We start from the raw sequence: 19,354 nt of genomic DNA, 5'->3' as shown, positions 1-19,354 counted from the left end.
AAATCAGACCCATTATCTGCTCTATAATATTTGCTCATAAAAAATCAAAGACAAGGCAATGTCATTTCTAACGTGCCAGGCCTCCAGTACACCCCTCTAGCCAGTGAAACTGCTAATACATCATACAAGGGCAGTTGTCACTCAAGTCAACTATTTAGATCAGAATCTACCCTTTTTCCTTGCTACATTACAGTCAAGCAAAGATAGGAAGGGTAGTAAAGGTTGAGAATACTATATCCTTCAAAATATAGTTATAGGGAAAACATACTCAGGAAAGAGAGATTCCTGCTTTGTTACTTCAAGCTTCTGCTCTGGAAGGACCTCTCTTCTACTCGGCAACTGTCATTCCTGCACGTCAAAGCATAATGCACTAAACCAAAACGTCTGCAGAGAGCTTTATTCAGAACAGCAAAATGAAATTCAGAATTGTCAGTGCAGGATTATTAGCAAAACAACATAAGAAGCAAAATGCGAGTTCTAAATTCACCAAGTTGGAGAGGAAGAGTTCAGAATTCAAAATATATTGGCAATTTTCTCTAAAATGGGCTAAAATCCTGATCCAAAACTCCTCTCAGTTTGAAATCTACAATTTAGTTCCAAATTCTGAACTTTTCTGTATGTAGTATCAATGTATGCAAAAATGTCAGGCATCTCATGTGCCACTAGCTACCTACTGAATACCTGTGGGAAGTGAACTGTGGTTTTTTTTCACAGATGAATGCACTGTATTAGTGCCTTCTAACAGACTTTAAGCTTTATTGACCAAAATAAGTAGCTCCAAATACTGTACACATATTATACTGTGTACAGATACTTTACAGATGTAGCAACTGACTGGAGAAACTTCTGACTTTTTTTCCCCAGAAGAAGCTTTGACTGAAGACTAGCATATTTATACAGGACTGGGTATACATATAGACTGATCTCCCCAAGATGACACCTGTTACTAATACATGTTCTTGCTAGAAAGTATGAAAAGCAACTCAAATCCAAATCCCTTTATACCTTGTGTTTGAGAACCTATGAAAACATTTAGTTTGAAATGAACCATATCAGCATGTGATTATTCACATACCCCCAGCAGTTAAAAAACATCTAAGTCTAAAGACTGTGGTTCAACTAATAGGTTAGATTCAAATGATATAAATTAAAAAAACTTGGACTAACTGAAAACTAAATACAGCTTGCTGAAATCAGACCAACTTAGGGTACTTGGGAATCCAAAGGAAGCAGTTTCCTGCTTAGTGGTCACAGCATGTGGCCAGAGGAGTAAAGTATCGTCAGTTTAACGATCATATATTGTAAAGTACTTTCTTTAAGCAGTATGGAACAAGGAAAACAGTCTCCATTCATGTCAATATATACACATATTAGTTGAAAGCATCAAAAGGTATTGTTATTCACAATTACTAATTTCTTCTAATAAACATGAATAAACACTATTTTACTACTTTCGTAGCTTCATGAACCAAATCATACCATTATGAAAAAATGGATCAAAATGTTTCTCGTGTAACAGCGTTGCACTAGGATAAAGAATGAATGCGTGACTGTAGTCTGGTGTATCCAACATTCCTGAACACCGAAGAAGGGCAGATCAAGATCCAAACCGTGCAGTGAGACCCAGCCCTTCGGCAGCGTTTTGTGCTGTTGGTATTTAGGTAGCTAAGGCCTGCAGGAAAAGTTTTGTCGCATGAACATCTTCCAGACAGCTGGAGGGCTACAACTAATGCTACTGTAAATGAGCAAATGCTGCTTCTTCCTCCAGCTGATTTATTGGTACACCTGCATTCAGGAGAGGTATAGAAATGCTTAAAAGGACGAGTCTTCAAGAGTTTTGAAGAGGAGGAAAGGAAATAGAAATCAAGTTACAACAAAAAGCTGTAAAGAATCTTTCTTTGTAACTATTTCAATACAGTCTGAACTTGAGAGCTACCAAGCAACCACACCGCTACAGGTGATTGAGAAAGGGAGTGAAACACTCCGGTAAAAAAAAAAAAAGGTATCTATAGATCATGCTACATTTAAATCCCATTGCATTGGTAACTACAGACACAGGCTGTCTAGAGACACCTAATGCTTTATTAGACGAATATGATTTCTTTTGCTGAAATAGGACAATTAAGGTGTTCAGATACATGATGTACTGATCATTGACTTCCCTAGATTTGAGGAGTCTATACTATTTTGAATGGCCAGCTGTCACAGATGTGTAAATTGCAACTGAATAAGCTCACATATGCAAGCAGAAGAAACAGTTTCTGCCAGCTTCCCTCCACCCCATGATTTTTAAAATACCTTTCAACAATTATGCCAGCAAAACATCATCCTCCAAAAAATCACAAGAAACAACATGCAAAAAAGCGCAAGTTTTACCAAAGTGCACAGTAGGAAAACCTTAAATACTCAGAGAGGGTAGCCTGTGCTTCTCCACATAGCCCTGAAATTAACAGTCAAAAAAGGTTTTTTCCACAACTACAGCTACAAACCATCTTGTGAATACAGCCTAAGGACACCATTCTCTCACAAAAGGGAACAACGGTGTTATCAGGTGTGCGAAGTGATTCTTTCCTCCTGAGAACCAGAAGGAGGAACCTGTAAGTTTAAATGGTGCTTAAGCGTAAAAGACCCTCAAAGAAAAAATACACCTCTGAACAAAGAAAAAACTCATTATACTTTGCACCTGTTTAAGAAAAAAGTCCTTTTAACAAGTTGGTTCATTAATAAAGGTGCAATTAAGTATCACATCATTAAAGGAACAGGAATGAAAACAGAGTAAATTCTCATTAAGAGACAATGCTAAGGTATCTATCTCATTAAAAAAAAAGAAATCAACACTTTCTCTCCTCGCTCCTGCTTATAGATAATCTCACAGGAATTTGTTACTTACATAGGATTGCTCCTGGAAGTTAGGAAACAGCGGGTTTTGAGCTAAAAAGCTAGAATTTGTTCCCATATTTCTAAGAAAAGGTGTTACTTATTGTGAACAAGCACAGCAATGAGAACAGAAAAACCTTTAGGGAAAATTACCACTCATTTCAATATCACAAACAGGACACAAGCATAGGGAAAGTGACAAATTTTGCATTCTCTCAATAACAGATTCGCTTTCTGTTAACATTGTAAGTTAGAATAGAGAAACTTCAATCACTGTGGCAAGCAGCCAGCTCATGAATAGGCTTGCTAACATCAACAAGACTATTCGTATGAACAAATGCTCAAAATGACTATGAGACTTCTTGTATATCCTTTGTAATGTTAAAATCAGTAGGATTACTGTGGTTTCTAAGTGCTCTCCCACATGGACTAAGAGCTGAAGTCAAGAAGAGTGCTCATGTGAGAAACTATGTAAGAGCTGCAGTTAAAGACTGAACGGGTCCTTTGTTTTCAGTTTAAAAAAAATAATATAGCACATTCTAACAAAAGAACTACCGGACTAGCAGATACCAGGCTTTAACTATAACCTAGTGCCCGAAGTTAGATTCTGACATCTATTGATCAAGAAAAGTACTACTGTCGCTGTGTGAACAGTTATTGGTTAACTACGTATGCAACTTTGCTTGAAGACCACGAGATTTCAAACTACATTCAAAAAGTATAGAACCGGGATGGTAATACATAAAGGATCTGTGAGAAAGGAAGCACTAGAACTAGCAGCAAGGTGGGGTTGCCTGCATGGTCAGCCCTTCATTTGAATGCAAATGTAATTTTGGGGCAGGCAGTTATCTGTGACATCAGGCAGGACCTTAGTAAACTGTTACCACCAGCACCTGGTAAAACCATTGTTAATCATGTGTAGTAAAGGGACATCAGGGCTAGCATGAGTCATTTATAGAGCCAGTCAGGGCTAGAAAAGAGAGAGAAAGAAAGAGGAGGGGAAGAGAGATCAAACAAACACTGTGAGGAGCAGGATGTCCCAGCAAGACAAAGCCGGGCTGTGAGCATCATGTATGTGAGTTATCTTTTGGATAAAGAGAACAGCATGTATCCAGGATCTGCAAGGTGCAGCAGCAACAACCTGCCAGTGCAAAACTTTGTGTCCGCTCCACCCTATTCCGATTACATGGGATATCATCATGTGCCAACTCTGGACAACCATGGACAGCCTGCGGGAACCTGGGGATCTCACTATGGCCCACAGAGGGAGGACTGGAACGCTTACGGCCCAGGACCTTCCAGCACGGTTGCTGCTGCACAGATCAATGGCTCGTCTCCTGGACAGGTCTCCTACAGTTCTGCTGATTACAGCTCCCTCCATCCTGCTGGATCTGGGGGGTTACCTCCTGTAGAAACAATTAATACACAGCAAATCTCTCCCAACAGCCAAAGGCACAGCTCTTACGAATGGATGAGGAAAACGGTGCAATCCACTTCTACAGGTATGAGGGCACTGAGGTTTTATGCTGAGAAGAGATTTCACTTTTTTTTTTCAATAGTTGGGGTTTTTTTTGCCAGGTTCCCTCTTTAGAGGGAAGCATACAGTTTAACAAAGAAAGATCCTAATTACTCTGAAGGATTCTCTTGCTAGCAGTTAAATATTGGTTCGATTATTGGATGCTGGTTTTGGTCAGCTGACTATTTCTTATATTTCTTTCTTGACCTTTAACGCTGAGGCAAATGAAAAGCAATGTCCTTTGACAGTGAAGTATTTTCACTTCAGATATGTTAAAAAATTTGTGATATCAAATAATTGCTTTTAATTGGAGTCCTATAGATTGGAATGAAGCAGCATGTCTGCAGAAAGAAATCACAATGAAAGTATTGTATTTCACCACCACCTATACTTTGCTTATTTTCCTCAAGTTTTAGAGTACATAAAAAAAGTTCAAGTAAAATATATACAGTGGGGGGGGCTGGAAATAAGGCTTTGTATTAGAAACAACCTCTCTAAACCTCAGAACACTGAAATGAAATGAGATCTGCAAGATCAAACAATGAGTCAATGCTTTAAAAACAGGAATGATAAGGAAAGGCTTGCTTCACTTTGTAGTAGTAGCTCTCAGAATATGCAGGAATACAAAGATCCGTGGTAACACAATCAGTTAATACAGCGACAGATCAGTCTCTGATGCATAATAGTCAAAGACTACAAAACAATTCTTCAACCGTATCTAACCAGTAAAAATAAGTCATGAAGCCTGAGGAAAAGGTTCTGTTTGATTGTGATGAGGAACAATAGAAAAAAATATAAATATTGAGCATCCTTAAAAGAAAAATCTGTACCTTGTATGAATAGGAAAAAAGTTATGAAACAAGAAAGGGGAGAAGAAAAAGAGGGAAAACTGCCTGAAAAGAACAGAGGCACAATCTGCTATATAAAAGTATTTGATCCTCCAAGGTGCTGAGCAGCTTTGACACGCACTGAGATCAGTAGAAATTAAGGATGCTCAATACCTCCCCTAAAGAGATGCTCACGGTATTTCAATGTTACATCCCAGGAAGGTTCCTTTCCTTTCAGCCCTTCCTCCCGCCCCAGCTCCACATGCCTGTAAATAATAGTTTTCAAAGCAAGTACTAAATCAATCTCTGATGGGAAAGTAATTACTTAAAACATACTTTAGAAAAATGAAAGCAACTATATAGACAAATTGTCTTTATTAAAATAATGCATCTAATTTATATGGACAGACCGAGTCATCCTCACTCCTGCTGAACACAATGTTAGTTCATAGAGAGTCCATAGAAGTCAATAGGACAATCAGAGTAGGTTGTTACTCTGGGTGAATAAGAATTCTGGCAAATTTAAAAAAAAAAAAAAGAGTAGTTGGGTTTTTTAAAATCATATTTGTTCTTCACTGAGTACTACCCAAGAAAAAACAAAAGAGGGCCGATATAGCAAAAACTTACAGCTTACTTTTGAGTAGTCCTTACAAGGGCAAAGAAAATTGCTTACAAACTGTATGATTTACAGATGGCAGAATACTTGCTCAAAAAACCACTACTTCTCATCTCTTCTTTACCTACCTGCCTCTTGCTCCTGTGGATTTAAATTGCAGCCTCTCTGAGAGGAAGACCTGATCTGATCTGTCCATGCTGTCCCTTTTATAGTGGGGACATTGCGAGATAGAGAGAGAGAGAGAGATATAATAGACAATAACATTCTAACTGCCTGCTTAAGAAGCATGCTTAGAGCTTTCTAACCCTCCAAATTTCAAGTCTGCAAGGGTCAGATCGCTCACAGGAGGTGTTGGGAGTCTCTCCATTCTGGAATGGTCCAACAAGACATTGAGCATCTTCATCTCAAGAAGAATCGAAGAAATCAGCATGTCATAGGACCATATCCTCCCAAATGCCCATGGGCCAGTGTAAGGCCCTCTGAAGTTAGTGGGAGCCTATCCATTCATTTAATAGGTACTGGGTCGTGCTTTAGGGAAAAATCCAGATCAGTAATTTTCCTGCTGATTCTTCCCCTCTTACTTTTTTGCTAGGCCAGGAATGCTCAGTGCCAATAGATCTGCTTCACTGGAGTTGGTTCCTTTTTCTTCATTCACTCCTTTTCCTCTGTTTAAAAGCAAGGGCAGTTTTGTTTTTCCCCATTTTCCAAAAAATAAAATAATTTTTAAAAATTTGCCCTAACAGCAATGTCAGATCTAGCAATGAACTTAAGTGAGTTTGGTTCTGAGCATACAAGTGTTGCAAGTGACTTCAAATGCATGACTAGGCTAACTGCAAGCACCAGTGGTGTTTGCTGGATCACGACCAAAACACTCAGCATTTTCTTAGACGGAATCCATTGCTTTTTACGTCCTTACAGCTGTATGCATACATTGAGCATTACCCTTCTGTCTCTTTGCAAAGCCTTTAGGAATTTCAGTAGAGGTTTTGTATAGGCAAGAGTGAAGGAATCACACCTATTATTTATTAGCTTTCCTTATTCCCTGTGAAATAGATATGAGCCAGTATTCTTAAAGCTGGAAAACCTGAGGCTCAGACTTACCTGAAGCAATCGGAACAGAAATTAATTAGACAAATTAATTTTATTATTTGTTCATTCTTGTTGCAAAATACTAGTTATCAATAATAATATTATTTCACTATGGAAACAGTAATTATTAAGGCAAGTGATTTTTGCAAGATATTCTTGAAAGTGTGCAAGAAATGTTCCTGTAATCTTATCCCTTTAAGATCAGGAGAGATTCTTTCTGAAGGTTTACTTACATTGAGTAGTCTGACTTGCAACAGCTACAGAAACAAGGCCCAGAATCAATGACATTTCCATCTCCAGAGATTTCATGGTTAGCTTCTCTTATTGGTGCTTTGTGGCCTCATGACCTGACAGATGACAAACAAAACACTTTATTGAAATTTCTACCGCTGCCTCATGCCCTACAGGTCTTTTGATACTCTGTTATCTACACAACTAATCTGGAACAAAAGAAGAAATTATTTCAAGTCTTACTCTCTAACTTTAAAAACAACATCCAATATAAAACCATGTCTTCAACTGGTGTTAAAGTTAAGTTTATGCGGTTATGCTACTTGAAACCACTGGAAGATCTCAGTATTTAATGTGTGACTATCATCCTGGTCTAGTGCTACTGGAACACATTTCCCACAAAAAGACCTAATAAGGCTTTCATCCATCATTCTCTCTCTGGTTGAAGGATGTCTGAATGTCTCTCCCTGCAGCTTTGGAACTGGAGGGATTGGGACTTGATCCTAAATGCAATGTGCATAGGGTCCAATCCCTAGTTACTGCATTCTTGAGGGTGTTCAGGATACAGGAGAAAGCAAATCTGTTTTGACTCAGAACGCTTGAAGGAAGAAACACTGACTACTTACTATTTTCAACCAAGAACACCAATTGAAGAAGACCCTTCTCTAACCCTTATACTGCTCCTGTCCCCTCCCCTAAACCACCACTTCGAAAGGGTGAGCAAAGCCAAGGCAACTAGCAATTGTAATAGAGGACAGAACAAAGCCACGACAGCTAGAGATTTGAGGTGACAATTACACACACACACAGCATAATTACAGGCAAATTCTTTGATGGAAAGTAGAATAAAACCACCTTAGAACAAGTTACAAATCTCCTCCTGTTTATTTCAATATTTTTATGGAGGTATGCAATCACTCACACAGGAGTAGACTTTACTTTTTGCCTTCGTGAGAAAACAACATACATCTGTGGTAAAACTGTGCCCAAAACAATGAGTTTGAACAGTTAACTACCAGGCAGTTCCAGCAGCAATGAGAATTTGCTCACAAAGCTGAAAGTACATCTTAAGATCTGCACTTACGTTACCATAAAACAGGGAGGGAACAAGTTTGAAACAGAGGTAAACTAATTATAAGCAGAGACTTTTCCCGTAGATGACAACTCTCCTATCATTCTCGTTCAATAAAAATTTACTCTGAAGACATAAAGACAGTTTTTCTGATGATGACGATGACAGGTGCTGATAGCATCATTATCAAATGCACTGTAAACGTGTAGCATCTAGTCCTTGAATGAAGAAGTTATATTCCCTCAAATCTAAGGAAGAGAAACAAGCCTCTTAAGAAGCCATTCCTGCAAAATGCTGAATGCCTAAAGAACGTATACCACTTGGAAAAAATTTCAGTTAATCACTTGCTTTTTAGTCATTGGCAATGGGATTTCCCCTGATCTTGCCACTTAGAAAACCACCTACATTTTCTGCAGGTTGGGTCCTTCTGCCAAACCAAATCCATACAGGGCAGTCTGTCCAATCATTGTTTAAAGGTGATAAAAATGACTCTGCTTTGGATTCAATTACTTCTGTACGAATAGAAAAGTTTACACTAGCAAAGTGAAGGACAGAATTTCGCCAATGAGTCAAATACAGAATAGCAGAACAAATTCAAATTTGAAAACATTAGCATTTTAAATAGAAGTCAACAGAACAGAAGGGAAAATTCTTCAAGTCTGTTGAAAGGTTCCAATTCTACGACCCTATTCTGTTCTTTTCAGCATGAGTCATCCAAACATGTAGACCAAGAACAAATGGTCAAGACCCAGCAGAAAATACAAACACAGAATTTCACCATGTTTCACAAACCTTTATGCATCCAACTTTGCAATAACAAATAGTCCTACTCATCACACTAAGACTTCTGGCAGGAATATTATTACTCACATTATACAGGATTGGATCCATATAACATTTGCTAATGGCAATACAATGGCAGTGTGTGTGGGGGGTTTTTTAGCTTAACTTTACAGAACATCATGTGCAGCACAATGTCCATCTTCAAGACTTATTTAAAATTACTTTTGTTTCACAACTTCAGTTGGTGAAATTACACTAGAGAGAATTTGCCCCTTTCTTTTCCTACACTTTTAAAGTGCATAAATATTTAGAGATAGTCCCAAAACAAAACTCTGGGGCCTGACCTCTGACAGTCCGTATCTTTATAAACTCAAAAACTAACACTAATCTCTCTCTTAATACTGAGCTAACATAAAGATGCAGATTTGAACTGAGCATATCTTCAGGCCAGAAAGCTGTTTCACATTTGGAGCGGACTTAAGCTAACTTCCAATCATCAAGTACAGACATTAACTCCCTCTGAAACTATGTTAAACTATGGAATCCAGATTACGATGCTTTGTTAGTAATCCGACGGTATTCTATACTATGACACCTTCTGTCTAAATTAGGTAGCTTCTGGATTTTATGAATGATGCCAATTTCAGTAGATGAAGAATATTCCTGAAAAGTTAAGAGAGGAGGCACTGAAAAAGGGGCCAGGGCTAGTTCTAATGCTAATTTATTTTGCTTTGTAAACTAGTTGTGAGGTCCGATGGTGGGGTTTTTTTTTTCCTTTCCTGGGCTACATTGTCTGAGGTTTTGAGGCCTATCTGTCATATTGAGGCAACAGACCCTTTTAACACTTCTCTTCGCTTTGATATGCAGTCTTGTCTCTTCCTTCTCCCTCTTTTCTTCAGGAGTTATATTGCCGGAAAGGGTGATGATTTTCACAGCAAATAAAGAGGCCTTCTCCTAGCTTTATTGTCTTCAGAAGAAATACTCTGTGAATTTTATGACCAATGGGAAAGCTGTTCCCTTCCCCCAGCTCAAAACTTGGCCAGTCACAAAAATTGCTAGAGTGGGTGTGATAGAACAGGATTGTTAAACTATGTCTCATGAAAAGTTTTCTAACTCTGAAATGTCTTATTCCTCGTTACTCCAAAGGCACTCTTCAATAGTCACTATTTGCAAAATAGGTTTTTGACAAAACTCACTGCTCTTAAATAGCTCATTAAAACCAGGAAATCCACTCCCCCAACACAAAGGCAGTCATACTGCAAAGGTAGTTGCTTCAAAGCTCTTTTGTTTCCTTTTTCTTCCACCCAGCTACTAATAACCTCTCCAACCACTTGCAATTCTGTAGTATAACCGTCCATGACAGAACACACTTCCAATAAAACTGATGCTATATTGCTGATTAAAATTATAATCTGTCACTAACAAAAGATTAACTAAGATTGTAGAAAGTTAAATGTTGGTAATTTCACTCACGTAAGTGAGTAAAATATGCAGGATTTGACTAAAGAATTGGATTAAAATATTAACTTTTATCATTGCATCATTAAATTCTGCCATTATCTCCTAAAGAAGTCTGAGAAGTGAAGAACATCCTTCTGCTGTCTCTGGGGTGAATCCATTAGTCCTACCTCAAATTTTACTCAGGTAATACTTCTCCTTGAAATAAAATGCATCACTGTAAATAAAACCAGTAGAAGGTCTGCAAGATTTGGCTCAGAATGCAGTAGAGTGGATCTATTCCACTTAACAGATGGAATTTAGAGGCTAAAGTCCCAAACTGTTCAGCGATAGGTTTTGTTGCTGCTGTTTGTTAACTTTGGCAAATAAAAGTGTACTTTGCCTTTGAAAGGAAATGCCATATGCAGACTAATTCCAACCCAGCATCCAACAAAGGCATTAGGAAGACTCTCACTGACTTCAATGAGAATCTGGGTAAAGGCCGAACAGACTAAAACATGACTCTGCCAGAACTAAAAGTATCCTCTCAGAAGACCCTGGCAGACCTCAGCTCCCATTGTCTGTTGTCTCTCACAGAGGGTATTACTCGACACAAAAAATCAAATTATTAAAGACAAGATTTATGTGACAAATCATAGGGAATTTTTCTCAGATTCTTGTTGACTTTTAGGAGGGAAATGTTCTCCTTTTGCTTTTCTACTTTTTAAATTATTCTCTTAACTTACTTTAAAGAACGAAATTAGATGTGAAAGCTCCCAATCTTCCTTCAAAAAGAAACCAGATATTATCATTCCTACTAAAAATAAACTGAAAGCTACTCATATGAAAATAAAAGATTTTATGGGATAAAGTTCTGTTTTCACATACATTTCATTTCTTCTTCAGTTTAAAAAGCAAAAAACCCAACTCTCTGCTACTCAGATAATAAGGGTTTAAGCACTTAAAACCAGAAACAGGAAGGTTTATCTTGAAGTTTACCACCTTGTTTGGGCAACAGAAGAACATTTGATATTTGTCTATGGCTTCTGAATGAGAATACAGTTCAAGATAAGATCACCTTGTTGCTCTTTTGTGTACTCCACCTTAACAACACAAAGGAGACTAAGGAAACATTTTAAACATTTTGTCCCATAGAATGACCCCAAATTCTCATTTAAAGAGGAAAAAAAACCTAACCAAACCACCGGCTAGAGAGATCAAAAGTTAAAAAATATCAAGTGAGGCACTAAAGCACCACAGGTGACCATATGTTAAACAAACAATTTACACTTCGAATGAATGAAAACAAATGTCCTAGTGTTTATGTGGACTGAACTGAATAACTGCTGCTCTTTAGAGACTCTAAAATTCTTACCATAATGTTGTAAAATTAACAGCACTTTTCACTTGATTATCAGTGTAAACATAATTGGGCTAATTCTGCTTTCACTACAGTTTCGCAATGATAGAAATGCTACTGAAATGTGAATGTCCTATGTATCTACCCCAGCCAAGCACAGCACAGCAGAACCTTCACAGGGAAGTTAACAGATTTGAGTCAAAGTGGTTTTGGCTGCATGGGTTGAGCAGAATCCCCAGGGTAAGGAACAAACACAAACATGCATACACCTATTTTCCCTATTAAAATATTCCAAGTAAACAGACTGATGGCCTCAACACAGTTGGAAAACGCCCATAGCATTGTAAACTCACTATTAATGGAGAGTGCTTTCCCAGGGTTGAACACCACGGAGCATGGAAGCTGAAGGATCAAATTCTGATGTAGACCTTGTTCTACAAGCCTGGGAAGAGCCCTAGAGAAACCCTGTCACGTAGGGCGAGCAAGTTATTATCCACAACCAGAGGTGTAACAATATTTGTTTACAGCAGGACTCCAGTGCTAAACAACTCTGTATCTAGGATCTATACAAACAGTACAAAAAGGATCAGAGCCCGAAGAACCTCCTAATGCAAACAATACCTTGGTGAGCCAAAAATTCTTACAAGTAGCAAAGTACTGACTGTCAAATGCTGGAAGAGAAAAAGGTGATATGGCTCCCAAGCCTTTACCATACAGTGTACACAGCAAGTGGAAGGCAACGTTAAGTATGTTCAGCTATTAAAACAAAGAGACACTACGTCTCCCTCCACAGATGGGGAAAAAAAAAACATTAACCTGTGAAACTAAATAATGAATTAAGGGATAAAGTACTTCAAGATTCTGCTACAGTTCTGTACCCTGAATACTGATCTTTGGGTGCTACTTAAACTTCAAAAGCAAGGGGAGTTGGAAGGAGGGGCTGGGGAGAAATCAGGCCTTTGACACCACTGATACATGAAACCTCCAGCTATTCTCTCCTGCAGGGGGGAATCTGGTTGCTACGGGGCGGTGTGCCGTGGCGATCTACTCGGAGACTGAAATTTTACCAACTCAATGCCTGAAAATCTATTTCAGTCCTCTCCATTCAAAATTAACTGCTCTTTTTAGGGGGGCAATTCTTGAGAGTTTGAACAACCTGTTTTTTGAAGAGTTAGGCACCCACACAATCTTTTCAGAAAAAGATCTGTAAGCAAACACGAGCTGTTGTATGAAGCTAAGCTACATCTGCAGCAATAGCAGGCTGTTACAGGCTGCAAGCCACAATATGCCTCGAGTTTTATGCATCATCTGAGAGAACCTGAATCTAAGGGGGCTGTTCTACTATAGTGACCACTAAGGACACAAACATTCACAACCTACGGTACCACAGTGGGACACGCTGCAAAAAAAATACCAACTAAATATACATTCCCTGTCCCAGACAATTTACAGTCTAAATATACACATCTGAAGAAATGTCCATATGAATATAGACAGGCAAGGAAGCACAAAAAAACGGTAAGGCTGTGGTTAGCGAACATGGTAACACTGGTCTTAACGCAACAATGATCCAATCTTTCAAAAATGTAGGAAGACCTTAGGCTAGGGCTCAGGGGCCTTAGTTGTAAGCAGGTGTTGATCTCTGATATATTGATTGCCTAATATGAACATTTACAACAGAGGAAAGGTGGGTGAGAAAGGAAGCATCAGTAGCCTTTCCCATTCTCAATTCTCTTTCACTACTGCCAACACATTCTGTCCTCAGAAATTATCCTGTATAGAATCCATAAAATTTCAGCTCCTTGCATCTGTGTTCACTGGCTCATGTCGTTTGCCATTACCTTTTAACGACCCGGATACTGCTGAGCCATGTCTGCTTCAGTCAGCTGTACCCACAGCTGAAAGGATGCAGCAAAAGAACAGATGCTGTAGTTCTATCATCGTTCAATGTCCTTTGTAAAGCATTATTGCTTTCTTTTTCTCTTTTTTATTAACTGCCATCTGAAAAATCTATGTTACTATTCCCTGTGCTATTATCAAGTTGTGGATAGGCTGTGCCAGACTTGAAGGAAAAACACATCCTCCAAGCTGCGGTAACAATCACAATATCGTATTAATTTTTCTAGCAACAGGAAGTGAGGAACTTCGGAAGCTCTCAGTATTTTCTATGCAGTAAAATATCCCTCACAATTTCCCTCTGAAACAGGTAGCAGTGTATCAGCTTTAGGGACAGAGAAACAGAGCAATTCAACACCAGGCAGGAAGCCTGCATCAGAGCTGGGAACAGAACCCAGGTTTCCTGGCTCCTTGTTCTTAACAAGAACGCCTTCCCTTTCCCAAATGATAACACAAGGGTGATAAAGAATATGAGGACCAGTTTATCATCTATTTACTAAGGAGCAAACCCAAAATCTGATGGTATGAACCTCTCGTGTTGTAAATCAAGACCGAGTCCACTGCAGTCAAGGGAGTTACTCTGGGTAAGTGCATAGAGAATCAGGCCTAAAATACCCACAAACGTATTTTCAAATGTAAAGCCAGATATTTTGTGTTACTAAAGTTAAAAAATTCTAGCTTGAAGCAATGTGTTCTTCTTTCAAAACAGGTAAAACAAGAACAAGAGAGAAGTACCGAGTGGTTTACACAGATCATCAGAGATTAGAATTAGAGAAGGAATTTCATTACAACAGATACATTACAATCAGGAGGAAGTCTGAACTTGCTGCAAACCTAAGACTTTCCGAGAGACAGGTAGAGTATGGATCACCCATTCAGGATTGCCTTTGAATTTATTATTGCTGATGAGGACATAACCGTACCGGTTAAGAACAGAAAAATGCTAATGCCTCTAATAACCAAACAACGCGACTGGGTTCCCTTTGCAGTGTAGGAACTCAAAGCATCCAGCTGAATGGCCTGACAGCCCTGTTTGCCCTCATTTCTAAATATCCCATCAGCACTACTTCAGCTCTCATAACAACATCAGGGAGCTGTGCAACAACACAGAAAAAGCAAACACCGGTCTTACATACAGTCCTGTTCTGAGAAACAAGAGTTTAAAAACGTCAACAAAATCCTGCCTGGATTTCTCCCTGTTTTACTGGGGTAGTGGTAGCAGGGAGAAATTTTTGGCAAAATTTCTAAAGCGGAAGTCCTGGTTCTGCTGAAGTCAATGGAAATTCTATAACCAATTGCAACAAGGTCAGCCTTAGCAGAGAATGGACGTGATGAGCTCAAGTACGTTCAGGTCACTTGAAGGTATTTGCTTCTTTGGCTGCCTTTTACCTTTTGTTAAAGATTTCCTACACACTTGCTACTCCTTTCTCCTGCCCCTATTTCCTCCCACCCCCTCCAAATTCCACTTCTATTCCCACGATGTTAATCAAAACACAATCCTTTCTGGCCAAAAGATATATACAATTTGCTCTGGAACCAGTCTGTGCCGCGCTCTTCAATCATGCAATTGCAATACCTGTGCCACCCCCTACCAAAGCAAAGCAGGTACATGGCCTCTGGCTCTCAAGCACTTCAGCTGGCTCATGCAAACAACCGAGATAAGATGCCAAGCTAGATCTCCCACAAAGACACTCACAACATGGGCTGAGCATATGTTCGGTCCCATTTTACTTGGGAGTTTCTTGATGCAGCACACTGAAGTAAGCAGTGAAACAGAAAATTAAAAGCTTTACTGAAGGATCTCCCTGAATAGATTTCAGGACACAATATGCTCATTTGCCGCCTTTTCTATTCGCAAACCATCACAGCACTGTTTTCTCGGTCAGTTACTATTCAGTATCATTCATTGAAGGTTATGTCTGATTCACCATTGTTTTATGGGCTCTACTGAGCAGGGATAGTCCAAAATCCACCTAGCTGTAGCACTGTTCATCCGACTTGAACTTGTCTTACACAGCACATACTGAAAGAGCTTACAGAAACGGAGAAGCAAACACCCATTTTGCAAATATTTCTCTATCTGCTGCTGAATGCGAGTATTTAATTATTGAAAATTAAAATTATTTCAATCGGATATAAAAAAAAATATACTATGTGTCTTTTTGCTGGCTGTTAAAACCTTAATAACTTGACTTCGTTATGCTGAATTTAAAAATTATGACCCTGCTTCTGTAAATGACCAACAATATTTACTTGAAACTTGCTAGGTTCAGTGGTAATTCCTGATAAACCTTTTTGTTAGTATATTTGAAGTAGTGATACAAAAAAGACATGATACATTTCTTTGATGTATATTGGGGAAACAAGGTAACAGTTTTGCAATATTTGTTGTTCTTCATCATCAATGTGTCATGAACAAAATTAATTCAAGTGCATAAAGCCTACATCTCTGAAGTCACTTTTGAAAATGTAAGATTAAGAAAGAAATACCTGATCTGTACTCCCACTACTACCCTTTCATACAAATTAAACAACCCCATCATATGAACATGACTGAACACACACTGTCCTGTCCCAAGTTCCACTGCACTCAGCCTAAAACCTGAAATGATTTTCTGGAAAAGCTTTTTTCCTGGCTATGCCAAAATCCCATCCAGGACACTGGAAGGAATATCTCAAGACAAAAGGACAAAGAACAATTGTTTAAATAAGGAAGGAAAGATGTAATATCTAATGAATAAAAAAAAAGGCAAAACGAAGCATTGCTAATATAGGAAGGATACAGAAATAAAGGAGATGATGAGGACAAGAAAGAAGAGAGAAAATTAGACTTCAGGGGAAGAGTTACTCGCACAACAACCGAACAGTGGAAAAAAAAATACTGAAAGGAAGGAGGGCAACAGGTGAAGAACAAGTCAGCTGATGCAGCTGACCATGTTAGCTTTTAGTCTAACATTACAGACCTGTAGTTACTTGTAGTTATTTGATAATTGGCATATGACCTTGAAGTGCCTACTAAAATTCTCACTGGCTCACTGCTGCAGATCTGCATCCCTAGTTTAATAACAAACCAGAACAAAAACCTAAATTCAAAGGCAGGTAAGAACACTGAAGCCAGAGGGTAATTCTGAAACATCTGTAACAGATGTTAGCTTGGTTTTCAGACTGTTTCATCTTTTCATGCATTTTGGCAAATGCATGGGTGAAGCTAGATTATCTCAGCACAATCAGAATGCACAATCAGAATGCAAGAGATCTGAGAGTATTTGAGACTGGTTTAATGGAACATAATTTGGTACTGAAATGATACTCCAGAAATTAAGACAACAAAATGAGCTGCCAAATGTCTCACATCATAGCCTGGGACTTAAGGGACCTAGTTCAAATTTCCACAAGCTTTGTGTGTATCTGAATTCTTCAATTGTAAAATGGGAATAATAATGCCTCAAGGGTAAGTACACTGAGGCCGTCACAGAGACTTCTTAAGATGTTTTGTGGGACTTCACCACTAGTTTTCTTTTAAAACACAACCTAGTAGCCACAGATGTTATCACCTCTTACTGTTTTACCTCCTTTCTGATCATCATTCTCTTTCCCTTTCTAGCTTCTAGCAAAGGATAACTAAACAAATCACTGTTTCTCAACAAACCATTGATTTTTCTTTGGGTTATAGAAAATGGTGACAAAAGTGTTTCCTTTGCCATCTGAACACCAACAAGAAAACACAATGTATCTGAATGAGGTAGCTTGACTCATTACACTGACTAGACATAACACAGAGCCACTTCCAAGGATAAATAGCTGGCATGCACTGCTTTAAATCCAACATTGGGGATTCACGTCCAAAGACTTTTCAGTTGCCACAGAACAGTCACCCTTCCACACCTGAACAAGTTCTGCTGTATTTTCAATTGACCGTTACTCATCAACTTCATCTCATGTCCTTACTTGTTCCATCCTAATCAAAAACCATATACTTTTCAATAGTTGCTTCACTTCTTCCCAAAGATGACTGCATTTCTGCGACAGAGCAATGACTATGGTATAAAGCAGTGGACTGTGCGGGAAGCAGCAGCAGATTCTGACTCCATCTACAACTGCAATAAAAGGCACCTAGCTATTAAGGCACCGTTTATACAATATTTTGAAGCGACGTTGTGTACCAAGAGCAGTGCACTGGTGAAATTCTGCTCAGAAGTGTATTTCCATTGGCTTACACATTGGAGCAAACCAATTAACGTGCAGCATCCAAACAGGAAAGCTTTTGTGCCTCAGTTTATAGGCCAGTAACAGGTTTTGACTTGCTCTGACTAGGGCATACAGTTTTCAATGTAAAGATACTCTCAGATTCTTTTGGCCATCACTATGACACACGAGATTCTGTTCTGTTAGATTTTGCACAAAAAAATAAAAAAAACCTCCAAACCCAAAGCTCATTCCATAAATAAATACCTCCTCAAAATAAAACTGAAAAACTGAAAAACTCTTTTTATCAAACTATTAATAAATATTTTATTACCGGATAGGAAAGATTACCTGTATGAAAAACAAGCAAACAGCTCTGTTGTCTCAGTTTGCCACTGCCTTTCTCACTGGTCCTCATGCAATTGATTTTACCTATGACCCTTGACCGTATACATAAAGGACCACTTTGCATTCTATTAGCAACTGAAAAAAATTTTCCTCTGCTCCTCCGCAGGTGAAAATCTGGTTCCAGAATCGCAGAGCCAAAGAAAGAAAATTAATGAAGAAGAAAATGACTCATTTTGATGGCAGCAATCTTGGCTCTATGCAGAGTGACTCTGGCTCAGTGAGCCCGATGCCAGTTCCTGACCAACAGACTCATTCAGAAATGTCCAGTTCTTTATTCCCACCTCCACCTCCTCCACCTCCGCTTCCCATGAATGGTTTGCAGCACAACGGGAACCTGCAGCAGGTAGTGGCCTCTCAGTAAGGCTGCCTGAAGAGCTACTGCATAACGAACACTATAGACTACCAGTACATGGAGCACTACAGTATGAAAGAGAGAGGACAGCTGTAGCTGTTTTGCAGGAGTCCCCAGCATGACACAGTTCTGTGCGCATAAGCTTCAAGTACAGTAAACCAAGAGCCACTTGCCAGGTCTGCAGGATAGCGCAAGTTCCCAAGGGCAATGGAACTGCTGTGTGCCAGGAGTCCTAGTTGCAGGGAGCCTCTGCAAGAGGATGCCATGCCGAGTCTTTGCCACAAGGCGAGCATCCCTCCAGCCATGCAGCAGGTGGGTAGGCACTGGGAGGGAGGAGAGCTGAGGACCAGATACGGCCACTTGTCACAGCACACTGCAGACAAAAAAAAAAAAAAAAAAAAAAGCACAAAATGGGCCACAGGCAATACAACATTGCTGAGGCAGTAACGGCAGCTGTACACAAGGGCTCTGTCTGTCCCTCGTCCCTAGGTAAAGAGTATATTCCTTCCCCTTTGATCTCCACACAGGTTCCATGTACTATTCTCACTTTCATGGACTTTACACATGGATCTTGATAAATGAAAATCTGGCTTATATGTTTTGACCCACTTGATGGAAAGCCTGGGTCGTGGTGATTGCACTCACTACATGTTAAGGGCAAAGGTCAGGGATGAGCTTTTTGGAATTTTTTGGTTTTGACAGGTA

General features: G+C 39.1%; 1 protein-coding gene across 1 annotated transcript; it reads left to right on the top strand.

The window, feature by feature from the left end:
* The first annotated feature begins 3,946 nt into the window (after positions 1-3,946).
* LOC143164750 (homeobox protein CDX-1-like) lies at positions 3,947-18,658 on the top strand. The gene is made up of 3 exons (XM_076347672.1): positions 3,947-4,379; positions 14,414-14,559; positions 18,404-18,658. The coding sequence occupies exons 1-3, from the start codon at positions 3,947-3,949 to the stop codon at positions 18,656-18,658; spliced, it is 834 nt and encodes a 277-aa protein (XP_076203787.1).
* Positions 18,659-19,354: the final 696 nt, after the last annotated feature.

This window comes from Aptenodytes patagonicus, chromosome 9, assembly GCF_965638725.1.
Source record: "Aptenodytes patagonicus chromosome 9, bAptPat1.pri.cur, whole genome shotgun sequence".
In the NCBI taxonomy this organism is placed as follows: Eukaryota; Metazoa; Chordata; class Aves; order Sphenisciformes; family Spheniscidae; genus Aptenodytes; species Aptenodytes patagonicus.
The sequence above is the reverse complement of the archived record's forward strand: the minus strand, read 5'-3'. Positions and strand labels throughout refer to the sequence as shown.